The sequence below is a fragment of the Lutjanus erythropterus genome, chromosome 5 (assembly GCF_056507025.1).
Source record: "Lutjanus erythropterus isolate fLutEry1 chromosome 5, fLutEry1.hap2, whole genome shotgun sequence".
Taxonomy (NCBI): Eukaryota; Metazoa; Chordata; class Actinopteri; order Lutjaniformes; family Lutjanidae; genus Lutjanus; species Lutjanus erythropterus.
In genome coordinates this window covers 9027192-9052229 of record NC_139321.1, presented here as the reverse complement: position 1 = coordinate 9052229, position 25038 = coordinate 9027192, and the positions used below count along the sequence as shown (strand labels likewise).

The 25038-nt window shown below is 41.6% G+C and overlaps 1 protein-coding gene across 4 annotated transcripts in view; it reads left to right on the top strand.

The window, feature by feature from the left end:
• Positions 1–25038, top strand: part of LOC146326431 (spermatogenesis-associated protein 13-like) — a 57753-nt gene that overhangs the window by 26264 nt on the left and 6451 nt on the right. For 3 of the 4 annotated variants that reach the window (XM_084718703.1, XM_084718700.1, XM_084718702.1), the window contains 7 exons: positions 11353–11532; positions 13120–13209; positions 14313–14513; positions 17417–17596; positions 17964–18196; positions 20309–20438; positions 22022–22153. In XM_084718703.1, the coding sequence (XP_084574829.1) occupies positions 11353–11532; positions 13120–13209; positions 14313–14513; positions 17417–17596; positions 17964–18196; positions 20309–20438; positions 22022–22153 (1146 nt within the window). The remainder of the gene's footprint in view (positions 1–11352; positions 11533–13119; positions 13210–14312; positions 14514–17416; positions 17597–17963; positions 18197–20308; positions 20439–22021; positions 22154–25038) is intronic. The other variant, XM_084718701.1, reaches the window with a different exon arrangement.

The window sequence follows — 25038 nt, the reverse complement described above, 5'->3', positions numbered from 1 at the left end:
AATGTGACAGTTTGGAACATATTGAGCATATGGAATGGCAGCTTCAGGAATGGTTTGAGCAGTTCCTACTGGCACTTTGATGCCTTTTTCCTGTGATGAAGTGGAGTTGATTAATTCGTACAGCTAGTTCGTGACCTTTAAAATTACATTCGACCAAAATTATGTTGGTTGTGACAATTGTGAGGGGGGGGTTGAATGCGTGTGGCGCTCAGGAAATTGTTGCTCTGTTTTATAGGAGTGTCTTTTGTAGAGCATGTGTATGTCATAATGTCTTTCTGGGCCGAGGGCGTCACATGATTACTGCATTTCCGCACATCACTGTCCCCGGGGGCTTGGAAATGAGATTCACCATAAGTATTGGGCACACCTCAGTGCTTCTGAATATGTTCTTCTCTTCCACAAATTACTGTAGTGCTTGTTTTAGTTTAGAGGACTGCAGATACACACGCCCGCTGGTTGAGGTTTGGAGCTGTGCACGCTTCAGCTTTCAATCTTTTTTTGTACCTTTATTTATTTAGAGTAGGTTTTCGGAGCCCCAGTGCATCCTGCTCTGCATTCACACTGTTACGCACCTTCACTGGAGGCTGGTTCTGCGAGTACAATCTGATCTGCGGGACCCTGAGCAGCTCCACCAGGGCAGGTTAAGGTTAACCAGGTTAGGGGACACCTCAACGGTGGTAATGAGGTTGGGACACTCTTGACAATCCATCATGCATTTCCCTACCTGCTTTAAGTATGCAGGTTTGTGTGCATGTGTCCTTGTATCAGCATACACAATTGAAAATTATTATTAAAATGCATCCACCGAAGGCTTAAAATGCACTTGATCCCAGTCTCATTACAATATACAGTGTTATTAACACTTAACGCTGTTATGTTATTAAATTAAAGAGCGCTTTGATGATTTTTACACAACAAGATCAGTTTACAAGTCACTGGGAGTACCCTGCTCAGCCTGTAAAAAGATTTAAGCCGTCTGTGGCTCTGGAGGAGCTTTATCAAGTCTGAGAAAATACCCCTGATGATGTCATTAGGGCTAGGGATTACATGTTTTTAACAGAAAGCTTGCATTACAAACTGGGTGCGTGGGATTTAAACAGGTGTGTGTATTAACCAGTACAGAGCATCTAACTCTGCTGCATCAATTGTGGACATTTTTTTTATTTTAATCTCTTATATGCAAGTTCCCCAAATTTATGGAAGTGTAATATTAAATTAGACGACTCTTTAAGTACAAAAAGGCCCCATAATTACTATGTAATCATTTTTTAATATTAATACATAACATTAAAAACAGCATATGCAAACCTTTATGTTTTGCGCTCAGACTTGTTGTTCCAGGGTTAGCAGGTTATTATACGTATAAATGCTGTGATGCCGTCAGAGGAGTATTAAAGGAGAAACTTTGGTGTTTTTCAACCTGGACCATGTTTTCCCACGTTTTTGTTTCTGAGTTACTAATGGGGACAACAGTTCTTTGACAGGGGTCCAGTGCTGCTGGTGCTGCAGCCGGCAGAAATGAAACTAAGCTACAACGTAATCCGTCTGGGCAACTGCGCGAGTACATCCACTAGAAGTGTTTGTTTTTGCCAATGATAGTTTCGGATTGTTATTTTAAGTGTCTGACAAAACTATGGAAAGGATCGCCGTGGAGACAGACCTTTAAAGAGCAAGATACATTTTGTTGAACTTGTTTTATTGCTGTCGCAGAGCTAACCAAACTCCCTTTGCAAAACTGTACTGTCAAAACTGTCATCATCATCTTCAATCAAACTCTGCAAAAACATCTTAGTTTGGCTTTACACTAACTCTGGTATTTGGTTAAAATAAACCAACCATTCACCAAGGTACATGCAAAAATATTCTGACTCTAGTCACAATTTCTCGCCACCAGTTTTCTGATGTCCGACCTCCTTCTTGCTTCTCTCCTGATATTTTCACATCTAACAGGGTTTAGAAGTTTATTTAAACCAAACCAGAATTGGTGGCTGTTGCAACACTGGAAAGAAGTTTTGTAAAGGGAATTTGATTAGTTCGGCGAGAGCAATAAGAACAGCTGTTTCTGTTTAAACAAAATGTATCTCACTGTTTAAGGGTCTCTCTCTATAGTGATCCTTTCTATAATTTTGTCAGACACTTATAATAACAAAAATCTGAACCAGTGGCAAAATCAAGGACTTTTTGTGGACGTACTTTGAAGTTGCGCAGTTCCCCGGAGGGATTCGCTTCTGCCGGCTGCAGTGGTCTCACTCAATACTGGACCGAGTTCAAAAATGTCTCTGTTAGTCACTGCCTCACAACATGGGAAAACAGGCTCCGAGATGAAAAATACTGAAGTTACCTATTAAGCATGAAGCTTGAAACGCCTTGCAACCTACATAACCGCTGTCTAGAACGTTTTGTATTCTTTGTGACTCTTACTGCCTTCATTGTGAATTGAACAAAATAAATTCCTTTTTTTGCAATGAAAATCTTGCCCTCTTTCTTTCATGCATTGATACTACTTAACCCTGCTTTTTTGGACATAAATTTGTCAGTTGCTGTTTGTAAATGCACCAGAAGCTGATTGTTGAGCTGAAGTGCTGATGTTGTGGGTTGGTAAAATCTCCCGAGCACCACAAAATAATGAGAAAATAAGAAGTCACGTTCAGAAGGCCGGGGCTGTACAGATGTAGGCACTGCCACACTCATCTGGTGGGACTGGTGGGTGATGATTGAGAGGAATTATTTTTGTATGAATCTGTGCGTTGTTTTTGGGGGGGGAATACCGCATAGTATGCCTTTAACATTTGTAGACCTAAAACAAATAAGTTGGCTAAACATTTGCCTGTTATCCACCTTATAGGATCATCCAGAGCACAAAATTAGCACCATTCGCAGGTCAATTATGCTAAAGTATGAAAGTGGCTGGTATATTTGCTTCATTCACCGTCCAAAACAAGAGTAATATATTGAGTGACAAGTAAAATTTGGACATTCACTAGCTATTCAGCCAGTGGATAAGAAAGTTATTATAAAGTAACTTTGCACCTTAGCATCATCTAATCCTGTTGTTGTGATATGATCCCTTAAACCTGACCCAAAAATGTAATTTCAGTCATTATCTGCTCATTCTCATGCCAACTGAAGGTCAGGTTTTATTTTTTTGTCCAAAACACTGCTGGAGTTTCACAGGAAAACAGAGTTGCACAATCTCAGAGTTAAACAGTTCTCAAATGGAAAAGTCTACCAAAAAAGAACCCCATGAAATGCCTCAGTGCTACTCGTCTGGTGTAATCCAAGTCTCCTGAAGCCCTGACATGTCGCTCACTTCTGTGCACACTGTCACACCTCACAGGCCCAGTCCAGATAGTATGCATGCACATATGTCGCTCCAAGCTAACCAAGCCAAAAATTGGCATGTTGGGGCTGTAGGAGACTTAGATTACACCAGACGAGAAGTATTGAGGCATTTTATATAGATTTTTGTCGTTTTTTGCATGTTTTTTTAAGTTTGAAAACTGGTCACCATTCACTTAAATAGTTTGGGAGATTCTTCAACACTGTTTTTTCTGTGAAACTCCAGCAGTGTTTCGTGGACTAAAACACTAAACCTGACCTTCAACCGGCATGAGGGTGAGTAGATAATGAGTTCATTTTCATCTTTGGGTGAACTGTCCCTTTAATTTCCCTTAGTACTCTGAAATTGATTTTAGAAAATGCAATAATTTACATAAATTATTTAAATAATGCTTTAATTTAAAGTTTTAGAACATGTAGAGCTACTTTTGATTGTCCCTGGATGGCACCTTTAAGTAAGTGATGCTTGCATCAGGGCTGTTTGTGAGGTGCACCAGGGGTAATGCAGAGTGTAAATGTGGTTGATTATCAAATCAACTGGGCACACTGTATCTGATTGATGCGTGGCCACAGACAAAGTGGCAGAAAAGGCTGACATTATGCCAATAAAATTATAAGATGGTGATCACTGTGAGGAACGTGCATCCATTATTCTGACATTTATTCTCCCTCATCAGGGGCTGTTAATGATAAATGATAAATCACCGGGGCACGGTGATATTTTTAGATGGGGTGGGAGATGAATGAGGTTATGATTCTGGCCTCTGTGGTCGATGTAGTCAGCGAGGGGCTGGCTGTGCCCCTCCCCCGACTCTAGGTGATGGCTGCTGCCGGTCGTCTCGCAGTGGAGCGCTGATCAGTATTAATCCAGGACCGCCTCTCCGCCTCACAGCCGCTCTCTCTGCGGTGCCTCTCACCGGAAGGCAGCTCGGCAGCTGCGGATAGCCTGCGCACAGCCTCTCTCTTGTTTGCTCTGAGAATCTATTGGCCTGAGAGTCGCTCGGTTTAGGGGGAAGAGGCCAAACACCGGCAGGTGTTGACTAGCGGGGAGAAATCGCGGTGCAGACTGATGACGATGATGATGGTGAGGATGATGCATCTCTTCCCGTGCCTTTATGAATTACATCGCGTAGTGTGAAGAGGCGTAGGGGCATCTTTTTTTTTTTCTCATCTTGCCTAACTGTAATGGTGGATTTCTCGGTCGCTTTTGAGGCTACGTGTCTTGACGGGAGAGCTGAATCCCGCCCGTCCCTGAGAGCGCAGCTCAGCATCGGCCCGCAGCGCTGCGCCATGGCCTTGGACGTCCAGACTTGCGCGGTGTTTACGGTGATCGCGATTCTGGTGCTTGTGAACGTGCTGTTGATGTTCATCCTCGGTACTCGTTAATGGATCTGCGCTTGGGGCCCGGTTCGCAGCGCACCACACTTTCACACAGGAGAGGAGGAGAGAAAGGCAGTGCGCGTTGGTCGAGAGCGGGGACACCCGGCGCTCCATCACGGCTACGCGTTGAAATGAATGACGTTGGTACAACATAATGTATTTCTGTTACCCCCCCCTCCTCCCCCAATCCTTCGTTATGTCTTGTGTCCTCTCACCGTTTGTGATAGCTAGTGTTGTCTGGTGGTGGTCGTAGTTGATACAGATCTGTGATGCTCTTACCTTTTCTGTGGTGACTGGAAATTCATATCCCCCGCATATAAACATGTCCCCCCCTCCTCCTCTACGTCGATCTCCCTCTCTCCTCCATGTTGTATATTGTGGATTATGCGCATGGATTCATTTTAGACTGAAATATTTGGATTTGTAGATGAAATGATGAATCTGATGGTCTTTTTTTGTAACAACAGCCTACTGCTGCGTCAGGACTTGTTTTCCCATTGTGATCCACTGTAGCCACATCCACAATATGGCAGCTAATAGCTGAGCAGTGATCTCTCCACTGAAGTAAATGTGATATTTGTAGCTAATAGCGGTGCAAGTGAGGGGTTTGTGCTGCTGATCAGAGACTCCAGAGGATCATTGTAAATCTCAGCTGAACAGTAACCAATAGCAGGCAGGGCTAGGCCTAATAAAGGAGGGCCTCCGTCACTCCAGGTTTCCCCCATTTTAGATGCAGCTAAACTCAGCTCCCATTTCATAGCCCACAATATTCACATTTCTCCTGTGTGCCACCACTACACCTGCTCACTAAATTTAAAAATATCAGTGTATGTGCAATAGGGATGCAGGATATGTTTTTTTTTTTCAGCCAATAAATAAGAATTACCTGCTTCTCGTGGCTGATAGTGATAAATAACAGATCATTTCACATTTTTGTTTTTAAAAAATAACATAATATTACCTGAAGCTAATGCTCACCTGAGGTTAAGAGAGGTTCAAATGTATTTAAGGCCGGTTATCATTTAAAAAAATATGATACTGATACCAATAGAGCGCTTTATTTGATACCCTTTTAGGTGGCATCTCACCACGTTGTACTGTCAGCGCCAACAAATGCGCCGCGCTCGACTTCACCACCACAGACTGTTTGTAACCATAGTAGAGGATAAATCACACGCTGCATTAAACTGAAGAACACTTGTGGTGATTGGCTGTGGGACAAACCATATAAATAGTCTTTTTTTTCCAGATCTGGGTACAAAAAGGATTGAATCCAGGTATTAGAAGTTTTTATACTACTTGGTCCTCTGTTATTTTGGTCAATTCCTTAAAGGTATTAAGTACCAATACCCTAGCTGTAGAAAGATGATTTAGGTTCATATTCTATAGCACCGACTGAACCAAATCCTTATTACTACAAAAGAAAACAGTGACTCTTGAAATGTTTTAAAATTTTCTAGTGAAAGCTCATCAAAAAAAAAAATCACAAAAATAGCTTTTATTGAGCATTTTGCATAAAAATTCAAATTAAATGCTTTGACATGATCTGTCAAATCAGATATTATTAGAACTACAATTATAATATACGTTAATATCGATATAGCCCAATAGCCATGAGAGACAGTATCAGCTAATAATTAATCATCCCCGATATTTATCATGCATCCCTAATGTGCATATTTCTTACGGATGAAATATCCTGCATGCTAGATAGAGATAAAAATGCCTATTTCCTTTCCCCACACATACAGTGGCATAATCTAATAAAGGATTGGAGGCAGGTGTCATAAATGTTGAATGAATGTCAGAAATAGATATGCTAAAAGCCTATCCCAGAGCCTTCCATGACAGTCCTATTAATAGGGATGGTAGGCTGGCCAGGTTTTTTTTTAAAGGTACTGTATGTGCTCTCTCACACTCATGGCTAAGTGCTGTGTGTTTTCTGTGTGTGTCAAACTAAGTGGCAAATGTTGTACTGTAGGTGTAGAAAGAGATTTTTGGCGGCCATGTATTATGAACACAGATACCTCCATCACATGCCCTGGCATGTGGGCCGGTGTTTTCATCACTGTGGCACAAACGCAGGAACATCCTTCCTAGCGGGGACCCCCACAGGACTGTAAACATAGCATCATAATATTGCACACTGCAGTAGCTGTGGCTCAGTCGGCTAGCAGCGATAGCACAGTGCTGCTTACACATGTATGTTCTCATGTGAACATGTTAAGTGGCATGTGTGTGTGTGTGTGAGAGAGAGAGACAGCCTGGGTGGGTGTTATCGGTAGTTCCTCTTTGAATCAGAGTCGTGCACACGTCCCGAGTGTTCACACATTTGCAATCCCCCCCGGGGCAGGTGCCTTCTAATAGAGTTCTGTTAAATGCTGTGCAGTCAGAAGTGTCAATGTGCGGATGGTGTGTGTGCGAGCAAGACGACAGTGTGTGTGTGTGAGAGAGAATGTGTGTGTATTTCTCACCGGTTTTAGGCAGAGCATCTTTGATTGGCTCCCAGACTCAGGGTATAAGTGTATTACATAACAGGGTTGGCAGACACAGGGAGGACGGACCGCGAGACTCACTCGGTGCGTCGGAAAGAGAAGCCTCTTTCTGGAATACAGCACCTTGTTACTCGACATCGCAGGCTCAGCTCTTGCGGAGGACCATCACCTCGACCGCTTCCAAAAGAGATTTAATTATCATGATTGTATGAACCGGACTTCTCCATGCATACACTCTCTGAACAGTTACATGCCACAAACATGGTAAGGCTGGCTAAAGGCGTGTGTGTGTCTCTGTGTGTGTGTGTGTGTGTGTGTGTGCTCAGGGATGCTGTAGGTGCTTTGGTGCAGATGTGCTATGGCTAGAGATAGAGGAGGATGTTGGAATGCAGTGGAGCTGCCAGTGCAGTAAATGCTGATGTGTTGTGCTGCAAAGATGATATAAGCGAGGGAATCGGCTTTTCTATTCTGACATGTTTCCTTGTCAGTCTTCATGTCTGTGCTCGAACATGAGACAGAAAGCATTGTCATATATGTCCATGTATGTATAGGGATAGATTTCCTCTGCATTCATTTGCATTGACCCAAATACAGGTTCTGCGGTTTAAAAGACGGCTGTTTCGCCCTCTGATCTTTGATGTTGTAACTGCAGTGTAACCTTAATGATGACACTGGTCATTACAGCTGCTAGACACACAGGTAATGATGAGTGTTGTGGCAAGACTTCTCTGTGTGTCTTATGTGTTTACTGTGTGCCTTTTGATCAAGCTAGGTACGAGGTGGTGCTAAGGCAGGAATTGGGGAAGATTGATTATGTAATGCTTTTAATTTATTCAGACATGTAGAGGGAAAAAAGGGATGCAATGTATCGGAGAGGGGCAGTGCTGATCTCATTAGGGAGATGGAGGGATGAGGGGAAGGAGGAAAGTGAGCAGGGAGGAACATTGGCTGTGAATGGATCTCTATCTGTCTCTCTGCCTCACTCTTTCTGTCTGGTGCCTATATTACAGCAGATTGATGGGGACTGGAGTGATTGTGCTTGGAGTGAATGGGGCTGAAAATGGAGTGGTGCTGGAGGTGGGGTTTGAGGGTGTATGTGTGTTGGGGGGGGGGGGGGGGGGTGGATTAGGGCAAACAGACATTACAGTGAAGGAGCAAGAAGCAAGACTGACCTCAGTGCCAACGCTCATCTGTTCTGTGGGTGCTGTTTGAGGCAAGAGGTCCTGATGTCAGATGGTGATGGTCAAGTAGAACTGATTTGGCTTCCAGTCGCTATTCCCATGTGTGTGCGTGCATTTTTTTGTTTGTTTTTTTTAACTATCCATTTGCGTAATAAATGATTTAAATCAAATTCCTTTTCCTAAACCAACAATGATTTTTTAAAATCTTTTTGAGTACTATTCATTGGCCCTGTTTCCATGGCAGCGTGACACATGTTTTTGCGGTAATCCTGCTCTCTTCCTGTAGTGGAGAGCTTTGAGATATAGGCTGGAGCTATTGTTACCCCAGCTCCCAGCCTTATGTGCTTCCTGATTGAATCAACCTACTCAGTGACATCTTTGATCTAAAACCTGCATGTAGAGGCCTAGAAAAGCTCGGCAAAGTGTCTTCGCATTTCACATTGACATGGAAATCTTCACATTACTGGATTCTGTAGTATAATTGGATTGTCATTTTAAAGGAGAAATCTATAATATATTTGCTGCAATTTATTATGAAATGACTATGATATTCCATCAGAGATTAAGGAAACATGCTTAGTTGAAATGCTCTTCTCTGAAAACAGTGCTGCGGCCACCGTGTCCTCCTTTCTGGTCCGAGCTGGAATAACTGTTTTTGTTTACCCATTTCATGTTAATCAGAGTTAGAATTGATGACTACTGTTCACAGAATGAGTAAGTGCCTGTTTATGAGTCGTAAGAAATCATTAACAATCTTGTAGAAGGAGTATATTTTTATAACGATTATATTGAGCAGTATGTTAATGGAATCTGGCAGGCAGTAAGACAGGCAGTCACTAAACTCCAACTCCAGTGTGTGGATCTCTGCAGGGTAACAGGCTTAACTTTACACTGACAACTGACAGCTATAAACAGCTGATCAACTGAACAACTGTAGCACTCATCATCGCTTGTTATTGTCAGTTTGCAATGTTGAGCTTAGCTCCTGCAGTGTTCCTGCGGCCTGCCTCACTTCAAACGTAGATCGTATATTAAATAGTGATTCAACCTGTTTAATATACAGTCTATGACTCCCACTTGCTGTTTGGACTGCAGAACTCATTTTTGGATGTGCAAAGGCTGCATATTACCCCTTTAATATAACAACAGAGTGCTGTTGCAGTTTTTCAGTGGTCACTCTCTGTGCGTGTCAGCTCACACCGACGGCTAAATTTGGAAATATTCTGGTGCATCCTGAAGTGTCCTTGCCTCATCCCCATCATCTTGTCAATACCAGTGAAGCATCCTCATCTGTAGCCATGACGACGGCTGTTCCTTCCCTTCCAGGCATGGCCGTCCCTCCCTGTGCCTGTGTTCACTCCTCTGCCCTGATTGGCTTATATCCCCCATAGCTGTCTCAGTAAGCCATCAGAGAAGTAAGACTTGTCTACAGGTTGAAGGGGCAACATAGCTGCTGAGTCTGAGAGCTTAGATCCTCACGGGGGGTTCGGTTGAATACAAACAAACGCACACACACACACACACACACATACACAATCTGCTGCTTCTCATGGATGTTTCTTACAAACGCACTGCATCAGCACATAGGTGGAATAGCGTTTTCGTGCTGGAGTGATGAGGTGCATTTTAAAAGGTTTTTTCCCATCCAGGGATTTCATTTTATAAGAGGCAAAGCAATCGAAAAAAAAAAAAAAAACAGAACTAGCTCCCTTTAGAAAATAACAGTAGCTCGATATTAATATGCAAAAGCCTTAACACAAGTAAAGAAGTAATTTAACGTCCATCCATGTGACATCCCCTCTCTGGGCCTTTGATAACTCCTTACCTAGAGCCTAAGCAGCTCCTGTCAGGCTTGGTTAGCGCTGGCTGCTCTGCCCACAGCCCCAGGGACTGGATGCATGGTTAGCTCTGGACTGGAGAATGCTGATGAACACTACTTTGGAGAGAGCAATTGGAACAAACAGTTGGAGCTGTGCCACAGATGCATACAGGGGTTTTTATGTATATGAAGCTAGAAAGTGTGGCTGCACGTGAGCGTGGATGTCTGTGTGTTTGTGCACATCTCAAGCCCTCAGCGTGATGGATCGTGAGGCTGCTTAGTAGATGGATGATGTCAGGACTCAGGTCCTTCTCTGGAACATTGGCCGCTGTCTCCTGTCCTTTAATGAGAACAACCTTTAGCCTCTCCGAAACCCCTAAAGAATACTGATCACCCGACAGACTCCCATGCCCCCACAGACCATGCCCACATAAAGCGATACTCTGCTCATGTGCACGCACGTAGTTGTACAATTTAAACATTTATTTTCACTGTCGCATAATGTCCACATTATTTATTCATGATGCTAAAATCAATAGAAAAGATTTGATGAGTCATCCTTCCATGTTTTGTCAAAGAGCGTGCTGCAGATAGAATAACAAGCCCTGGTGACAGCATGAAGGAAGGGAGATTATCCCTTCACATTTGTTTGCTCCTCAGCATTTATATTACATTAACACATGTAATTATTCTAATGTCATAATGGGCCAATTACTGTCCCTGTGTGAGACTGGTGCTGTGCTTCTGAACGCTGTGTTGTGTCTCTACTAATGGCTCTGCCTTTTTTTGTGTTGTTGTATTTTTTGTTGTGTTGCACTGTGGTCTGTGTCGGCTATTGTGTCGTTCTATTTGCAATCCCTAAGCTGCCAGTGGGCCCTGGCTTTGAGGGTGTGTATTTGCATCCATTAGTAATCTGAGTGGGTTTAACAACAAGGATTCACACAGATCGAGGCCAAAATGAGGCTGAGTACTGAATTACAATCAATTTCAAATTTGATTTCTATGCTGTTTTAGATCACGTGGATCCACATGTATTGGTCTGTAGTGTCTGCAGTGCTGTCCATGCTGTTTCAGTGGCTTCATGTGATGAGAACAAAGCATAAGCTACAGCCTGTGTCTTTCCCTCCGATCTCTCCAGTTGATAAGTGGAGGTTCAATCGTCAACGCTGAGGCGGTATGGGACCATGTGACCATGGCGGACCGGGAGTTGGCGTTTAAGGCCGGTGACGTCATCAAGGTGCTGGACGCCTCCAACAAGGACTGGTGGTGGGGCCAGATTGATGAGGAGGAAGGATGGTTCCCTGCCAGCTTTGTACGGGTGAGTTAGCTGCAGCCATGGCTGGCCAGCGACCATAGACACAACACACACCCACACACATACAGAAATGTAGGCACATGAACATATGCACACAAGCTGATAAATACCCAGAGGACGGGGCACATGCACAAATATTCACAAAAACACATGCACAAAACTCACACATTAATATGCTTGCTCCACACACAGATACACACAGTGGAATAATGCTATATTTGAATAATACATAACACTCAAGAGATCAGGGAACAGCTAGCTAAGTGCCTTCATCGTTTGTTCAGGGACAACGAAACAAAGATGCTGATGAGCCCCTTTTTTTTAAGTTTGGCATCACCTTCAACTCCTACCCTTGAAATCCACTTAAATTTACAACGTCCACACTTTACATCGTGATTATATAATCTCACCCACATCTGAGCTCAACTAAACCCAACACACAGGTCTGATGATGTTATTCCATGATTCTGTCACTTAATTATAAAGAGAGAAGTAGTGGTATTACTTTATAATAACCATCAATAATAAATGGTGAATCGATAGTTAATTCAACTTTAGTTCAGAGTTATTTCACTGTTAACAAAAAATGAAATGATACTTAAATATGTTTACTAATTATTAGTAATGCTATGATTCGAGTTATATAAAATAGTTTATAAATTGCATATTGTATCATAGCTGATAAGAGGTGATCACAGTAACATTCTTATTGAATAATAAACCAACAGTTTATTGTTACTCACATTCTAACATTTTATACACTATGTGAAGTATTTTTCAGTTATTACCAAATGATTTGTAAACCTTTAAGAAATGTTTACATAGAGAAATGGACCAGATATTTGTTAATAATGAATAATAAGTTTGTAAACTGTCTGTAAACATTGTTTGGCTCTCTATTATAAAGTTGTAACTGATGATTATAACACCTTATGTACGTTATGCTACATTACATTACATTACGTTACGCTCACCAGCATAAGTAGTTTTGGTGTCTAAACCTACTCTGCTAGCCAAGCAGATTTTACGCCTGTGTTCTGACAGCCTCGATGGCATATTTATAATTGCTAACTTGATGGCAGAGCCCTGTATTTGCAAAACTAATGCTACAAGCATAGAGCCACTGACCAAGCTGCCATATTTGCCGAATTGTGACCAAGAACATGTTGTCTACAAACATTACTTACACTTACTAAACATGATAAAGTTGCAACTAATATTTATGACACTTTGCAGATGGTTAAATACTCTTTAAACTTACCTTCATAAATAAAACTCTGTATATGGCTTATAAAGCATATATTAACATTATGTGAATTTTGCAAACAGTAGAATAACTAGTAAGTAAGGTTTGATTAGCTATGAATTTACCATTTATTAATGATAGTTATTGTAAAGTCTTACCGGATTATTATCCTTGTTGTAGGTAGAGGCTTCCCACAACAGAGCACACCCCCACCCCCAGACACTCCTCATGGCCATTCCCACCTGTCCACCCTTCCATATTCACTCCTGAGAGGGCAGGGCAGACAGGCTGACTGACTGTCAACCAAAAAGTATCTTTCTGTTCTGTCATTCTCTCTCTCCAAGGTGGAACCCCACCCTCCTCAGCCCCAAACAAAACAGGTTTTCTATATCAACCCCATAGCAACTCCACGGTTCCAAAACACCACGTCAAAGGTGCGTTTTCCCAGCTTCATCTACCCATCCAGCCTGCCCGCCCACCCGCCCGCTCCAGTCTGTCCACACAACGTACCCTCGACATTACCAAACATTAACGTTCCCATGGCGTTCTCACATCATCCTCAACGGGGTCGATAGAGAGGCAGAACTGATGAGTCAAAAGTAAAATAATGTTAAATGTCATCTTTAATGGCCTGTGCTCAAATTCAGATGGATTCATATAGAATTAGATCTTGGAATCATTATTCCTGTTATAACATTCATGGTTATTTCTATTTTAAATACTGATAATTTTTCCAGTACTCTATTTACTATTGACTCTGACTAATTCTCAGTCTTAATGCTGCGCTAGTAGTTCTCGTCTGCAGTCAGTGCTCTACCACCCGTCACTCTGCTTGTCTGTGGCGCTGCATTTCTCATCTTGTGTTTGGCATTCTACCCGTCGGTTCTTTGATGTTCTCTTGGCAAACTGTGTGTCATCAGGTGTTGGCTGCTGGACATCTGAAACCACGCTCACTTGGCCCTTTCTATGAGCGAGAGTGGAATACACTATGTATGTGGATCTGTGTGTGTGTGTGTGTGCGTGTGTGCGCGTGCGTGCGTGAGTGTTGGTGAGTGCCATGCATGTGTGAGGGAATTGTGAGGTTGTGCGCGAGTGTATGTGCATGCATATGTGCAGGGGGGAGATTTATGTGAGTCACACACAGGGCCGAAGTTGGGCATTGAATATCCTCTGGACACCAGTCTCAGAAAGAGGCTTTAAAGAAAAGAAAAAAACAAAAAAAAACTCTGGAGTGTTTGGCAGTTTTTCCCTCACCTTTATGTCTTACTCACTGTCAAAACTACCAGAGACCCTCTAAATGAAGCTCTGTGTGTGTTCATGTGTGTGGTGTGTGTGTGCTGTTCATGTTCATGAGGAGTGAGTACCAAAGACTTTGTGGCGTGAATACCCAAACGTATCCGTTTACTAATACTTTCTTCATCAGCTTGATGCACCTAACACTCACCTGAGCACATTCCTTATTCAAGTGCATGTGTGTGTGGCTCTGTGTGTGTGTGTTTATGTGTGTGTGTGTGTGTGTGAATGTGTTTGCACTCAGCTGTGGGTGAACCAGGAGGACGGGGGAGCGGAGCCGGCCGAGGGGACCAGCGAGGTGCAGAACGGGCACCTGGACCCGACCAATGACTGCCTGTGTCTGGGCTCGCCCCTCCAAAACCGAGACCAGATGAGAGCCAACGTCATCAATGAGATCATGAGCACAGAGAGACACTACATCAAACACCTCAAGGACATCTGTGAGGTACTAAACACGTGCACTCATCCACCAGCACACATATACAGTACACACACACACACACACACACACACACACACACACACAGCTGCTCCAGAGACATTGGGAAAAGTAAATGCTAAAGAACTGAATGAACTGAAATATGATGTGAGAAGAAGCAGCCTTTTTTTTTTTTTGATGCTACACTAGGGTCTATGATTCTTAACACTCCCACATTCACACTTTTATTCAAGACATGGTTTTCCTGTTTATTTCAAAACAGTCCAAAAATAATTCTCTTTTTGTTGGATATAAAAAGCACAATTTGCCAAGTGTACACAGTAGTGGCAGCTGCCACACTTGGAGTGATCTAGTCCAGATTAAATTTGTCATTATATTATGAATCATGCTGAAGTGACAAGCTAGAATTCACACCTAATAAAATTAAACAAATGCCTTGCCAGTTGTTCCATTTTTAGGATGGCGAGCCTTTTATACAGACTCAAAACGTGACTTATTTAAATCAGAATCTCAAATCTGGACCTATTATTTAGAATCCAGCCTCTCAATACATTATCAACTGCATTCCTAAATAAAGTAATATATTTCTGTCATTCCTTTTAAGTGCAGTTTTCATTGGCCCTTTTGTGATCTGATGGCCTTATTGGCTACAAAAATTCATATGGATATTAATTCAAATTGTAGACCTACTCAGTAATGATTTATGATTTTAAAAGTTGCAGTCTAGATTAGATCTTAAGTAAATCATTTTAGAGGGAAGCACACTTAGCCTTTGGTGTTGTCATTTTTTGAGGGCAGAAAGGCCAAATGCCAGGGCAGCAAGGAATTACAGAGAAAAACATGAATTAACTTAAGGGTTGAGGATGATTTTTATATGCTATATATATGCTATTTTTAGATATTGTCTCAAAATAACAAGTTGATACCTCAATGACTCATTCTCATTTCTATTTCAGATAGTAACACTATAGCATTAACATTATAGTGACTCACAAAATTGGTTGAAATTGGCTGCCAAAGGGAGAGACAGCGCATGGACAGCAGATGAAAGATGCTCCGTAGAGGAGACGACAGTATATAACAGCAGATCAAGCTGTTTGTTGTTAACAGAGACTGTAGTTTGCGGTGTAAACAGAAGTATCATTATGCTTCATGATCAAAGACAATTTATAACACGTTGACACTTCTGTCCATATTCACACGCATCCTTTCTAACGCTCATCCACGTGGGCGCTGTCTCTCCCGCTCTCTTTCTCGCTCTCTGCTGTGAGTCTGCGTCACACTTAAATACCGGTGGTTTTCCAGCAGTTCATACCACGCTCGAAATCCAACCCACCAGTGGCTGTGAGTGCAGCGTTTCACTTGATGTTGCCCAATCTGAATCTCAACAATAGGCCCTGGTGTCTAAAACTGTAGTGGCAGGAAAGGAAAGGAAAAAAAAAAAAAAGGCTAGATCAGCTGAGGTAGTGTGGGCGGGGCATCGAGGCCACTGTGGCCACAGGGCAGACGGCCACAGCTGTTGTGGCCTCTGTAAAATTCCTGCCCAGCTTCCGCCCCTGATGCACAGTACAGATAAAGGATTTCTTCTGCAGTATAAACATTTTATCTCAAACAGTCTGGAAGGTAACTGATTGTTTTAATATGTTGTTGTGTTAGTTGATGACTTGGCATTAAGATTTCCAGTACATGTTTGTTTTATTTCTGATAATCAATCACTGTTCCATACCTACTGTTTGCTCTGCTGATACTGTATGAAAATATGGAGACAAATTCACAAAAATACAAGTTATAGTGAGATTGCAGAATTCTATTTCTAATGCAAAGCAGTTGTTTATTTGAATGTTGTTTGTCACCAACAAAGCCAAACAAAATACCTTTCCATCATGACTTTGGGTGGGCAGGATTTTCTAGTGCAAATTCTTGCTTAGCTATTCATCTTCCCTCAATCCTTTGTTTACCCTTTGTCTGTTCCGGGTGGAGCGTGATGTTTAAAAATAGTTGCAATAGAGCGTAAATTTCACCTTCTCACCTCCACACTTCATGCCTATGGGAGTCTCCAACTTGCAATAAACATGCGCAGGCAAGAAGAGTTTATAACCTTCTTTGATGGGCTCAAAACAGATATGCACAAACCAGTCAAAGGTGACATAGGTAAGAAAAGGGTTTAAGGATTTTGGAGAGCTAAATATAGGAGAGATCCTTGTGCACATGAAGTCAAAATGTCCCTAAGCTGTTGATATTTTCCTGGTTCCTCATGGAGCGCATGATTGTAATGGCAGCGCTAGTCACTAAGAGGGCTTCCTATCTAAATGTAAAATACTAAATATATTCCCAATAATTTGTTTTTATCTTGCACCATCGATTATTCTGTAAAGATGTGTAAGACTTTTTCACAATTCAAGCATACCTCTTGTTAAAGCAACACTTTAATTTATTATTTGCATTGAAGTTGACAAAAGCAAAACAAAAAGGCTTAGCATTTGTATTTTGCAAAGACAACAGAGAGAATTCTGGGTAGCGGAGTGTGAAATAGCAAAAACCTACCTCTTACAGCAAATCTTTTCCCAATGTGCCAAAGCTTCAGGGCATTTAATTAACCACAAGAATTGAACTGACAAATTGGGGCCACAGCTCGACCTACACAAAATTGTCTTTGACTCTACAGCTTCTAAGCTTCTGAGGAGTCACAGTTCATTTTGATTCCAGTGAATTATGTTTAAGGAAACTTCACATGTTTGTTACAAAGAATTAACAAAAATAGTGATGAGATGTAACATGCGAAGGCCCGTTTCTGTAGCATTTTCTGACTCACAGAACGTGAGTCACGTGCCACAGTTCAGGACTTGGCACTTAAACTGCATCATCTGTGAAAGGCTCACTGTAGTTGTTTGTAACCCGTATTGTTGCAGGGTTACCTGCGCCAGTGCAGGAAGCGTGTGGACATGTTCAATGACGACCAGCTGAAGGTCATCTTTGGGAACATCGAGGACATCTACCGCTTCCAGATGGGCTTTGTTAGAGACTTGGAGAAACAGTACAACACAGAGGAACCCCACCTCTCTGAAATCGGACCGTGCTTTTTAGAACACGTGAGTTCAAAATAGTGTTTCATCAATTGTCACATATTGCTGAAACACCGTGTCCAGCCGAGAGCTGCCATAATTGCTAATAATTTTGTTAGGCCTTTTATCTCAAGATCAGAACCTGATTATCTTGTAATCTTGAGATAACAGTGAAATTGCTGAGATAATTAAGTCACCAGCAAACAGTTTATTTCATGATAACGAGATAATTAAGTCATGATCTTGAGAAAACAGCTCTAATAAAAATTTTAGCAACCAGAGCTACTCTTCTGTACATATTGGCACTCGTATCCTCAGCATGTTTTATTAAAATCAGGATTCATTACATGTTTCTCAGTCTCATCGTGTATCTTTCTGCTCCTTAATTTTACAGCAAGATGGGTTTTGGATCTATTCAGAATACTGTAACAACCACTTGGATGCCTGTATGGAGCTGAGCAAACTGATGAGGGATGGCAGGTACCAGCACTTCTTCGAGGCCTGTCGCCTCCTCCAGCAAATGATTGACATTGCCATAGACGGCTTCTTGCTCACCCCCGTCCAGAAAATCTGCAAATACCCGCTCCAGTTGGCTGAGCTTCTCAAATACACCGCGCAGGAGCACAGGTACTGTACGCTCTGGCTAAAGGTCACGTTTATCCTGCTGAATGTGTCGCTTTTTGATGGTAGTTCATTTGTTTCTAAAAAAGAAAGACATTACCGATGCATCGTTGTGTTCCAGATGCATTGCGTTGCAATGCAGCCGTTGCAGGTGTTGGGTTTATCCTACTGAAGCTGTGATTATCCATGTATAAACTGAAACAAATGTTGTTTTGCTCTATTTCAGTGGCTTTCTGTGAATGCTTTAGAGGAAAACATTTCATCAAGGAAACTCAGTTGCATTGAAAATGTGTGCTGTAGGCAGTGCTGCAGACCATAACCAAGTCAGATCATTTTCATTTCAATACACGGCCATGGGGTTAGGGCTGCGATTCACAATTATTTTCATTGGTGATTAATCTGCAGATTATTTTCTTGCTTAATCAGTTAGTTGTTTGGTCTATAAAATATCAGAAAATGGTGAAAAATGACGATTAGTGTTTCCCAAAGCCGAAGATGACGTCCGCAAATGTCTAGTTTTGTCCACAACTAAAAGACATTTATTATACTGTGACTGAATAGTAAAGAAACCTGAAAATATTCACATTTAAGAGGCTGAGCTGTAATCAAAGAAGTTTTTTAAATTGCTCAAACTGATTAAGCGATTATAGCAGCAGTCATTTAAAGGCCTAATACGCAGCATTTTCCTGAAAAACAATGATAGACTCCTTTCAATTATCCCTGTATCTGCTGACACCCTGCAGCACTCTGCCTGTATTTCCTTATTTCTCATTATTTTGATGTACTCTGGTCACTTCACCGGCCCCAAACCTCGGTATCTGATGTCTTGAGAATGAGACTCAACAATCAATAGAGGTGTCACATTTCTCCAAATCCATGATTTGACATAACTTCAGATTTTAAAGTTACAAATGGATTTGATTTTCTAACATTTTCTAAGTTTGCACGGTTAGGCCATTTTTTTGACTATCAAGTTCTGACTTGTAAAGGTCAACGGATCATTGGTTTTATGTCCTGACAGCTGTCATTTACATTTTCAAATTCTTCTTTAAAAAGAAAGTCTGTATGGCACTGAGTGTGATATAACGGCCAGCAAGCTGTGTCATTTTTAAAGTGTTGTTTTTATCTCCAGACACCTGCCAGACAACACAAGTAGGCAGGGGTGCAGAGGAAAAAACAAATACTGGGAGACTAGCCGATTCTGCCTTTGGATTCGGTCCTTGAAATTTAAAGGTCATTTTGATTGATTTTTAATTTAATATTGAAACTGTGACACTCCTAAGAAGCTTCCTGGTGCTCAGACAAATCCGAGTGATTCTACCTTTGATAACTGACAGCTAATCAATTGATCATTTCTGTTCTGCATAGGATCATTGCATAGAACTCTGGATATAAATAGATTTCCAAACTAAATATGTATTTGGACTTTTTCTGGCATGTATACAAGCATCAACACACTGCGTGCTCAGCGCAGGAGCACAGTACACAATCTTAACATTTGCAGATGATCTCTCACGCACAGGCACATAACGCAAGCATCCAGATGTGCAAACTCATGCGTGCAAACCCACAGAAACATGGTGTAAGTGATTCAGCGTGTCTCAGCCAGCTCCAGGTCATTCACAAACCATGCGTTCTCAGCCAGAGAGGGACAGGTGCCAGCTCTGCCAGCTCTGCCTGCCAGATCACAGTGTTTGACTGTTAGGAGCTGCGGAGAATCAGCCAGATATAGGCCCGCTCTCTGTCACACACACTCGCAGCACTGTCACACACACACACGCACGCATTATCTTCCAAAGTGAGGATTGGATCCGTAGCACATCTAAGCCAGAGGGATAAATCCAGCTCAGTTAGCATAGACGCAGCCAGAGTTAACTGTGGATAGAGAAAGTGGCTGATTAGAATTAAATGGCGCTGTGTTATTTTGACTGTGTTCAGACAGACTTACTGCTGTTAACTTGAGTTTATAACCCCCGTCCTTTAATAGGCTGGTCTGTATCATTCACCACCGCAAAAGTACATGTTTTTTTTCTTTTTTAAAGAGTGGCAGATCTCCAAGAGCTATAACTTTCCCCCTTTAACATCCCAGGAGTAATTATGTGTACACTGTGTCCGTAGTGACTATCGATACGTGGCAGCGGCGCTGGCGGTAATGCGGAACGTCACTCAGCAGATCAACGAGAGGAAGAGGAGGCTGGAGAACATCGACAAGATCGCCCAGTGGCAAGCCTCTGTTCTGGACTGGGAGGTGTGTGTATGTCTAGACTGTGGAGTAATTACCGAGCGTCTGATGTCCATTGATGTTTGTTTTACTGGCAAAATCTGCTCTGGTCTGTTTAGTCCATCTGTTTAGTCACAGATTTTGCCTAGGGATGGAAGAACTTACAATTTACTCCATATATCTATCACTAAATGCGGACCGCTTTACACAACCTGTAGTTTATTTTGAGAAAGCATTAAATTTTGTGTTTGTGAATGCATCTCGGATCCCTCAAGTAACTCAACTTAAATGTTTGTCTTTTAAACGAACAGAAATAGATTAACAAACCAAAAATGCTAATTTAAACGTTTTCACTTCCAGACTTTCAGACATAGACATAACCCCACATTAGATGACGAACACCTCATTTGCACCGTGGCATTAAAATGGGATCTGTATCCAGATATATTTTCCTGGTGATAAATGATCCGGTATTTTTAATGTGTTCTCGGTGTCCTCATTGACATTGGATCTCTGTCCTCCAGAGCAAAACCCGAGTGTGAGTTTTGTGAGTTATTGAGATAGGGGCAACTTTATAAACTTTGTGACATGCTGTCTACTACTCATAATACTATTCATAATAATTTGTCCCCCCTTGTATATTTGAAGTTATTTCTTTCATTGTCTAAAAACATATTTTGTCAGTTTGTCCTGGCGAATTGCCTTGTTAACAGATCAGCTGCACAAATGAGCGCATTGCACAATGTTGCACACACACTCATTTATTACTGTCTGTCATTCGTTTCCCACCCATGTTGCTTTAATTTTTTCGTACATTTCTGTTGAATAACATCTTTTGGTGCTTTCATGGCACACAAAAGACGTGTAATGAGTAATTAGAGATGTGTCTCTTTCAGCCTCCTTGCTTGTTCACTCTCTAAATTTTAACGACAACCTAATTTTATGTTCGCTAAAAAACAAATATCTGTATCAGTGCTACGTTGTGTACAGATGCCGGCACATTGTTCGGATTATGTTTACACCTATTTATAGATCCAAACACAATGCGAGCCAGACTAACTCCACATCTGATCACATTCCAATCACGTCACATTTACACATCATTTCCAGATAGAGATTGCATGTTAATAACAAGTGTAAATGGGGTCTTTTCAACATTGTTTCAAGGACTAGTGCAGTAATTTAGTATTGCACTTTCATTACGTTTGGAGGCTTGTAAGAGACACATAAAAAGATGCAATAAAATATGTAAGTTGTATAGTAGTAGTTGTATGTCTGGTGCCAGTTATCACGGGTAATCGTTTTGTCACCTAATCGCTCACAGCCTATTAAGAACAATTATTTTCAAGCCAAAGCTGAGACACGCTAGATGACATCACTATGACATAGTCAGGGTTAATTTCTCAGGCTTCACAAAGCTGCTTCCAAACCACAGAAGACATTATACAACTATTTTCACAGGCTGAGATTTGCTAACCATGACTGATCTTTACTGTGCGGGTAAAATTAGTGCAGTTAGGCTTTTTTAGCTTTTGGCAGCAGCATCAAGTACACAGTTCTGTCTTTTTAGCAGTCCTTCATTTATAAATTGCGAATCTCTGTGTGTCTAGGGGGATGATATCTTGGACAGGAGCTCGGAGCTCATCTACACTGGGGAGTTGTCATGGATCTATCAGCCGTATGGACGTAGCCAGCAGCGAGTCTTCTTCCTCTTTGATCACCAGCTGGTCCTCTGTAAGAAGGTAGGCTCTCTCTCTGCAGACTTTGTCGTCTGAAAACAGGCTGATAAGCTAAAGCGCACCCTCAGTCTGTGTTCTTGAAAGTTGTGTATCACATGGCGGGTGGCGGAGATGCTTGAAGACAATGTGACTCCTTCTTCAACCTTACTCGAGAGCTGCAAATAGATTACATAATAGCGTGTGAGACGCAGCAGCCCCCGGTGAAGATGCGTTCAAATCCTCAGCACCTTTCACAAAATGGAGCTGTGGTAGTTTGGGCTCTAATGCACCGAGGCTGTGCTCTCCTGTCAGACGGATGTTCATGCTCGGCTAGGCTCCACAATACATGCACACAGAGACACAGACACAAATGCGGACTGACACTTTCACACAAACACACACACAGGGGCTGAAAAACTGCGTCATCACACACACACACACACACACACACACAGACACACAAGTACACACAATCATTTTACCATTGCACAGACTAACACACATAGAAAAAAACGTAACAAAGACATATAGATAAACATATAGATAAACTTTCTGTTTTTGATCTTTCCCTTCGTCCTCTTCTATCACTGTTGAACATCTCTGACACCAAAAATGAACCCCAGTATTTCTTGCAGCTGTTCTGGTCCACTAAATAAATTCTGCTCCGAGACTGTAAATGATAAATTCCAGTCTTTGTTTTACACATCCGTCCCCAGCATCCTCAGTACAACATGTGTAATGGCAGCCCTCAGGGTGTCTTAGAAACACGTTGCATGTAGCCTTCCATCTTTTCCTCTCATCTCTTTCTTATCAGCACGCGGATGCAGATTCGTCTCTGCACGCTTATTAAAAGATGCCTGTTCTTGATTTTCTCCCTTTTACCTTCCTTGACCTTACAGTGTGACTGGATATTGTTTGGTCCTAAGGCAGCGGTCACAATGAAGATTTTATTCCTGCAAATTACTGAAGTTACACAGGTTAAGGTTACTTATGGTTGAAGCACTGCTGCAGAGTTGGAACAATTAGTCAGTTGGCAGAAAATCAATTGGCAACAAGTTGGTGCTTTGGTGATTAATTAACCATTTAAGTCATTACTTAAGCAAACTGCCAATATTTCTTATCGCAGACTCTCCACTGTGAAGATTTAATTCTTTTTATTTGTCTTACATATGTGGATTTGGACTGTTGGTTGGACAGAACAGTCCGTTAGAATGTTGGTTTGTATTTTATAGGCCAAAAAAATCAGTTAATCAAAAAATTATTGGGAGATGAATCAATTTAGAAAATAACCCTACCCTGTACTGTTTTAGCTGAAAATAAAGAGTCATATATTGATCAGTTCACCTCTGATGCTCTATTATTACTCGTTTGGGGGTGAAAACTGTAAAAAAGAAAATTTAAAGGCCATTTTTAGTCACAATTCTAGCATTTATTTGTGCTACTGTACTGTATTTCAGACACTGCAGCTGTCTCCAAAGCTCTACATTGACACTACAGTGCAATATATTTATTGTGAAAGTGTATTCACCATGTAGAGCCCTCAAACTTCCACAGTGGAACCAAGAAAGTTGTGTCCATGACACACACACACAACTTTCTGCTAACAATCCCACAATGCAATGCTTTGTATTTTAGAAATGTGGAAATTACCATTGGTTGGTTCTAAAGGAGTCACTGATGACACATGTTAGAAAACTCCATTTGCTGCTTACTATTGAGTAAATGACTGAACATCCATTATATTTTGGGTATTGAATGAGTGAACAAGGGAGTGATTTCAGACATACTTCCTGTCTTTGACACCATAGTTACTGGTGCTGTTACACAGCATGAAGCGGACAGAATGTAAGAAACAATCTAGTCCAATAAAGCTGCAGTTATTAGTTGATCAATAGATTAATCGACCTACAGAAAATTAATATGAAATTGTTTTAATAATTGATTACTAATTTTCAGGCATTTTGTAAAGATAAAGTAACAAAATTTTCTTCTGCTGCAGGTGCACGAATGTAAACACCAGCAGGCTTACCTAGTTTTAATTGAATTGTAAACTGAAATATCTTTGGTTTTTGGCCTGTTGGCTGGACAAAGCAAGTCATTTAAAGACATCCTCTGGGTCTCTGAGAAAAACTGGAATGGACTTTTTTGCGCATTTGCTGGCATTTAACAGACCAGGTCATGAATCGATTAGTGATTAACCATAAACAAGGAGCCGCAAAAATTACAAGAGTTGAATAAAAACCTGTCTGATACTAGTCTGACTCACAGGATTTAGACTGTGGGTGTAAGCCTGTCATTGGCCGCTTATTTCAGGTGGCACCCGCTGTCTTCCAAATCAGCAACCTCCCAAGCTAGCAACCTCCATACTGAACATGGCAAGTTATCCGAACTCTAGCCTGGTAATTAACGGTACAGACGTGAACAAAATAGCAGCTGTTACCTTTTTTTTTTTTTTTGCAGGGATTTAGCTATTTTAAAGCAGGGGCTCGCCTCTTCACATGCAAATGTTCCTCCAAAACAAGTTCCCCCGACAGCATTTTGCAGGGGCACCGTCGCTGCATCCTGAGCTTTCCACCATCCAAGACAGGCGTGATTGGTTTAAAAAAAAAAACAAGCCAGAGCATTCTTACCCCTATAGCAAAATGATCATGTGTACAGCCAGACCCTTCTCCAGTGCTGACACAGCGCTGTGGAGAGAGGCCTGGCTATGTGAGACTAGTCTGATACAAACTGTCATCCAAAGCTGACCATTATAAGCGTCACACAGAGAGGATTTATCACACTGTTGTTGTTTGGTTGTGCATTAGATTGTGCTAGTGGAGTAAATATACTTGCCATTGTTGAAATAGTACTTTCTGCGTTTCGTGATATCGAGTATCAAGCACATTTGCTGAGAAACTTGGCATTCT